The 6,695-nt window shown below is 36.9% G+C and overlaps 1 protein-coding gene across 1 annotated transcript; it reads left to right on the top strand.

Annotated features, from left to right (window-relative positions):
• The first annotated feature begins 1,195 nt into the window (after nucleotides 1–1,195).
• On the top strand, nucleotides 1,196–2,392 carry LOC141620906 (uncharacterized). The gene is made up of 4 exons (XM_074437655.1): nucleotides 1,196–1,288; nucleotides 1,507–1,685; nucleotides 1,776–1,896; nucleotides 2,102–2,392. Exons 1-4 carry the CDS (start codon nucleotides 1,196–1,198, stop codon nucleotides 2,234–2,236), a joined length of 528 nt encoding a protein of 175 aa, XP_074293756.1. The 3' UTR covers nucleotides 2,237–2,392.
• Nucleotides 2,393–6,695: the final 4,303 nt, after the last annotated feature.

Below are 6,695 nucleotides of genomic sequence, written 5' to 3'. Positions count from 1 at the left end.
TTCTGCTTTTGTTCAAGTAAAAATATGTCCATTTAATTTGTGGAGTTTTAGAATAGCCGCAAGGTGTAGCCAAACAAGTAGACAAGTAGAAGTTGGTACCTCAAAGATACCACAAACAAAGTCAGCATATGTAAACATATATTCAGACAGCCACGATATAATGACAATGCGTTTGACTCTACATTTATTATGGTGAAATAACTGCAGGGCGGTCGAATCAAAACAACCCTCTATAATGAAGAAATAGAGGCATATGAGGATGTTATACAAGACAAAATGGAGTATGAAATTTCCAATGCTAAACTGAAGCCTGTTCCTGAAAAATACCGAACAAATCCTGAAGACCATCCGTATCAGCTTAGCTTCAACAATAGCACAATTATTCAGCCTCTACCAGGTTCACAACCTCCTACTGGTCCAGATTACATAGTGCTGGCTTCCATCCCCCGGACAATGACAATTGATGATCGCTATGGTAATACACGCTGACACGGTCTTTCCTGTCTCATCTTTTAAGAAGAAATTTTTATGCACTATGCATTGCTAAATGTCCCTAATTTTACGATTAAAAAATATTCTGCATTTAATTGCAGACGTTCTAGGGATTGTGATCTATGTGGAACCCCTGAGGACCATAAAAAGGCAGACAGGTCAGGAATTGGAGGTCCGTGAAATTGTGATCGCCGATCACAGGTAAGGCAAAGTTTTTGTTGGTAGCCTTCGTATACAACTTTTTTTCACAACACTTGTACTGAATATATGTCCCATGTCTACTTTCAACAATCACTATAGCACAACGCAACCAATGACAGTCACAGTCTGGGCAGATCTGGCAGTAAAAGAGGGTGCAACTGTGCACAACATGGCTGAATCTTTTCCGGTTGTTGGGTTTACGTCCCTGAGAACTTGTTATCACAAAGGTGCCGGACATTATACCTTCTAACATTTACCATTAAAAAAAAAATCACAAGGAATGCAATAATAATTCTGTTCTGTTTGCCATTTTTAATAGGCTTCTCACTGGCCACAACTAATGCAACATTTTTCAAGTTTGACCCGGCTGGGGAAAAAGCTGATGCAATCCGTGCTTGGTAAGTAATGGTATCCTATTTAGCTTTTAAGAAAGGTTTAGGCCTGGAAGCGCTACATAATTTGTGTCGGCGACTTTGCAAACAGGAAAAAGGCAAACGAAGGCATGGTTGCAGCTAAGGCTCAACAGGTATTGGAGGTCCGCCTACCAGAAATTCAGCGGAGGACAATTACAATAAAAACACTTCGAGAGAAAAAGGTAAATACCTAATTTGAAACAAATAATAGCTTGAGTAAAATTCAGCGGAGGACAATTACAATAAAAACACTTCGAGAGAAAAAGGTAAATACCTAATTTGAAACAAATAATAGCTTGAGTAAGTAGCTGTTTACGGAGTTTGTCAGCAACAAACTTTCAACTGTATTTCTGGCTATCAATAAACGTTTCTCTTTTTTTATATGACACTCAATTTTCAGGTGGTGACCACCTTGCAAGAAGAAAGGCATTGGTTGCATGTCAAGATTCCGGAATTTGACAAGAAAGATGTGCGCTTCTACCTGGGCTGTAACAACTGTGGCACACGCAGTGATAAGGACGTTGATGCTACATACACTTGCCAGGCATGTGGGCGAGAGGGTGCAATATCCTCCCCAAGGTAACAAAATAACCGATTGCATCTTTGCACTATGCTTTACACACATATCAAACTTATATGCAGCCGCTAACCCAAGATGTGAAATGTTAGAATGAACGTCACATTTGAAGCAATTGATGCAACCGGATCATATGCTTTCACTGCATTCACTGAGGATGCCGAGAAGCTACTAGAAACCAAGGCCAGTGCTTTGTACTCGCTGCCTACAGAGGTATTCACCAAGAAAAGGTTCAAAGCAATATAATTTACATTTAACAGTTTAGGCTATTGAAAGTGATGTGGTTTAACACGGTCTAAAATTAAAAAACTTTGGACCCACCAATAGTTGCTTATTAGCTATACCACCTGCTACAACCTCGCACTCGGATAAAAGCGTACCCTACAAAACTAACATGGCTTGTATGCATTTTAAACAGGAAAAAGCAGAGTACCTCAACATAATCGAGACCAAAATTCGTCACAACAGCTTATACATTCAGGTAGGCCCAGCCACATCTCTCTCTCGTAGCCGAGTGCTTAAGTGGGTGCTTAAGCAGCTATCTCTAGACTAAGGTGATGCAGGATAGAAAAGGTCGGCAAAATTTTGGGATATTTTTGCGTATGGTGCACCTTTTGCCAGGTATAAAGACCACTTCCAGCTGCCAAGTCCGGGTGCAGGTCGACCTTTAGATGTATTTTCGGTTTTTAGTAGTTGTATTATTATTGGCTTTCGTGCCTTAAACATCGTTGCAAACAACAAACTTTCTTCTATGCCATGCATAGCTATCTATCTAAACATATGCATCTATGTTAAATATGTCTTCTGATCTCACGGCTATGGGCCAATGCTATATACTTGCCCTAAACATTTTCCGTTCCCTTTCTAGCTGAATTTACAGCCTCTAAACTGAATGAAAAATGATTCAAGCATGCCTAAATAACACACTGCACACTCAAAAATTGTATATCGTAATAATTAACATAGCTTTACATCTCCAGTTACGGTAATTCATTATATTGTTTGAATGGGATAAGGCTTGGTTAATTATGCTTTTTTTATAGGAAATCATCAATTTTAAATAGCAGGGCACCTAAAATATTGCATTTGTATATTCTGTGTTATATGTGAAAAGTATGACTCATAACTGCATTTTGTTAGGATCAGATTTGATGCATAGGGCTAGCTATTGCTTGATTTGCGTGTGTAATTAACATAGCTATGAAACAATCATTTTTCTCTGCTTCCATCTTACTGAGAGAGTACAACAAGTACACTGTGGAAAACCAGAACTTGGCATCATTTCTCTCTGGCAATAATCTTTGTCCTACCAACTCAGGGAATCTTGGCATCGTTTGTTTCCAGTTTCTGTAAATATAGATCTTAGTTTTTAACCTCTTCTGACCATGTATTTCCAATATTTCCAATTTTTTTTTTTTTTTTTGACAGTGGTAAAAAGATTGCCAGTTACAGGCCTGTTAATATTTCCACTTTTTGTTATTCTTTCCTATTTTGTTGTTCTTTCCTGTGTATAACCCCAATCATTTGGAGCAATTTGCTACTTTCCCCCACCTTTCTAATATTATTGATTGTTATGCATTGATTATTTGTATAACAATATTCTTATCAGGCAAATACTTGTATATTAATGATGGGTGATCTGCATGACTTGAAATTGGAATTGAGTTGCCTCTCGTCTAAAATTCTTCTTGTAAAAAATGTTCAACCTGCAAAAAAAAATCTCCATTTTAAGCAAAGAGAAAAGTAAAAGAACAGTGGGTTGATCATAGAATTATGGGAAAATGAAAAACATGGGTCAGAACACAGAGTTTTGACTTATTTCAGCAGAAAATGTGTGGAATTTTTTGGTAAGAAATAATTGAGTGAGATTTGTGTATGGATATGTGTGAGGTACATATATAGTTAGTTTAATTGTTTATATATTGTAATGTCTCCAACTATGTATGTGTGTCTACTCACCACTCAAGATGGTTTCTTTTGGAAAGTCGCATGTATGTGTAAACACGCGTGATCGTTGTGTGTTCCTCTATGCTAAGCGTCTACGTCGAGTCTGTACAAAAAACGTGGTTCTGTGTAACCACATAAAGGCGTAGTATGTCCGAGTGTGCTAAGAGCCTGTTTCATGGTAATCTTTGTTATGTGCTTCTAAAATATTGTGCTATGAAGTGTGCGTCTACGCCAGTTTTTCTCTCTATTTTGCACTTAATTAAGTGGTTTACCATTATAATTGCGCAACATGGGAAACAATCGTATATTAGTATACTAGGTATAGTAAGCGAGTAACACTAACTTGGGGTACGGCGCGCAACGCGCGCCGTGCAACAACTAGTATGTCCCTAAAAGGTATATAACATAAAAAGTGTTTAAGGGTCACAATAAAATAAAGTCAATCTAGGTCCCAAGGTTACTTTGCTCGCTAGCTCGTCCATGAACCCTATATATACATCACCTACCTGTCAATCGCATTTTATACAAATACGAAAGCCACAGTCAGTGAGGAGTAACTCTGAGTTCTCGCAGCCACGAAATGTCATAATTAATATAACATGTAAACATAAGAATATGAATATAAATAACACATAGCCTTAGCCTATAGATGCTAGACAATCGTGCCTATCATGTGAACAACAATATAACAACACATAGTCCTAGCATGTGAATACTAGACCGACTCATACTACACTATCATGTGAATCACATAACATCCGGGAATCCAAACTGATCTATCAACCATAGCCGGCTTGCATCTCACCTTCTATGATTCATAGAATCATCAAACAAGAAAGGACAATATATCTAGAGACATGCATAAACTCTTAGGACAGTCAATAGTCACTCTGTAACTCGAGTCTATACCACGAGGTAAGGTAAACACCCTAGTCCTAAACCTGCGCAGACCTAGCGACATGCGGAAAGTACCGCATCCAAGACCCATGATCACACACATAAGTACCCCTAAGGAGTCCACCAAAGGGTTGGCTAGTACTTAAGCTGACCACATACTTCTACGAGTACGTTAGGAGGTCATGCCCTAACTTGGATATAAACCCACACTAGTAGAAAAAGTCTCATTGACATCGCCACGTTAACATCACTTTTTACTAAAACCGATGTAAATATTATAACCTTAACTATTTACATCAGTTTTCCTAACAAACGATGTAACGTATTTTTTATTTTTTTATTTACATCAATTAATAACATCGGTTATTTGAAAACCGTTGTTAATTTATTCCTGTTATATCGATTTTAGCAGAATCGATGTCAAGTTTTTAGATAACACGAAGTAGTATTAATGTTACATCGGTTTATTGAATTGATGTAACAATAACATTCCATTATTATTCCAAAACTCCAATACACGATTAGATTACACGACATATCACATAACTTCTCTTTAGATAAAAAACCCTTCGCCTCTCGAGAAGGAAACCCCTTAGTTGCAAACACCCTCGCATGCCGCCGCCGCCGCCGCCGCCCCCTACCGTCTCCCTACCACCCTCGACGACCATAGTACAGCCGCCTCCTCTGCCATCATCACGTCGTTTTCCTCACCATTATCGCGCTTCAACTGTTACTCATTGTAGACGTCGTTCAACACCTACGCCCTAATTTTCGACCATCAATATTCTCGGCGGTAAGAACCCTAATTTTCAACTTCTTTTTTATATGTAATTAATTGGGGATTGAATTTGAGTTTTTCGTATGTAAATAATTGTGAATTGAATTAGGTAAAACCCTAATTTTCAAATTGAAATGGCTCGTGATTCAATTTGAGACTCAATTTCGTGTAGTCTAAAATTAGGATGGTTAATTTCATCAAGAAGGATAAAGAAGGTATATTAGGATTGTTATGAAGGGTTCAAGTGGAATTAAGAGAAATGAGGGCTCTGATATGTGAGATAACATGCTGAATCCATATTTCTGTGATGTTTTTTTTTGTATAGCTATTGTTTTTTGCCTGGTTTGTTTTAAGAGGTAATATTGTTCTTTTCAATAGCTACTGTCATATAGCTAAATAGTAATGTATTATGTATATATCATTTTGTTGCATCAGGCTTCATTGACTTCAACCACATTTATAAGAGAGATTTTGATTGGGTTAAGAGGAGGTAACTACGGCAAAATTATCTAGTTTCAATTTTTCTGGACCCAAATTATCTAAAAATAATCTCGTTTGTGACGCGTCATAAGCTTGTGATGTCTTACAATTGGTTAAAATAATGTTAAAAAAGGGAGGTGGTTGTGAGATATTATAAGTTACAATGCATCTAACACATTGTTGCTTTGGCCAGGATTCCATCAATTAAGTTTCTTATATGCAACAACGGTCTTATTTAAGGTTCGGTTAATTTGTAACTCTGACTCCAAGAGCTAGGACACCTCAAATGCTAAGGCTATTCGAACATTTGGTAAGTTTCGAGCATGTTTGCTTTTTCGCTTTTATGTGCAATCTCCATACATCAGCGTACATTGATTGCGGCTTGAAATTTTGAAACTATGTCGATATGGATATGTAACTGAGTAAGTGTTCTTATTTTGTTGCAAATTGTAATTGTCAACATTGAATGTTTTCATGCAAATGTCTTCTTACTAGTGACAGACTTCCGTCTAGCTTTGTGTTAATGTTTAAGGATACTATGCTCCATGTTCAGTTAAATTTCATACGTTTGATTGAAATAAATCTCACATATAACATTATTGTTTGAATGATGGCAACATATTTAAAACTTGAAACTTGATTGATTACTTTGTATGACTCCAAAGGAAAAACAAACCATTTTATAGACAATTATATGATAGAGCCATTCCTTAAAATGCAGTTTCATGAGAATTACATGATATGGTCTGTCTTTGGTGGTCTTTTTAATCCTACATGCATAAGACTTTATTGCAGTTGTTTTTTTCTTTTTTTCTTTTTTTCTATTCCTTGAACATGTTACTCTTTTCCGTCTCACCAATTGTTTACCTTTTATATTCGTTAGAATTTTTTAATCTAAGGTAAGCAAATG

Source organism: Silene latifolia, chromosome X (assembly GCF_048544455.1).
Source record: "Silene latifolia isolate original U9 population chromosome X, ASM4854445v1, whole genome shotgun sequence".
NCBI lineage: Eukaryota > Viridiplantae > Streptophyta > Magnoliopsida > Caryophyllales > Caryophyllaceae > Silene > Silene latifolia.
Note: the sequence above shows the minus strand (reverse complement) of the source record. Positions and strands in the feature narration are given on the sequence as shown.

Excerpts from the sequence above, each read along its gene's own strand:
- LOC141620906 (XM_074437655.1), top strand. The coding sequence starts at position 1,196 with ATGGTTGCAGCTAAGGCTCAACAGGTATTGGAGGTCCGCCTACCAGAA. Across the intron at positions 1,289-1,506 it reads AAACACTTCGAGAGAAAAAG|GTGGTGACCACCTTGCAAGA; the intron begins GTAAATACCTAA and ends CTCAATTTTCAG. Across the intron at positions 1,686-1,775 it reads GGTGCAATATCCTCCCCAAG|AATGAACGTCACATTTGAAG; the intron begins GTAACAAAATAA and ends GTGAAATGTTAG.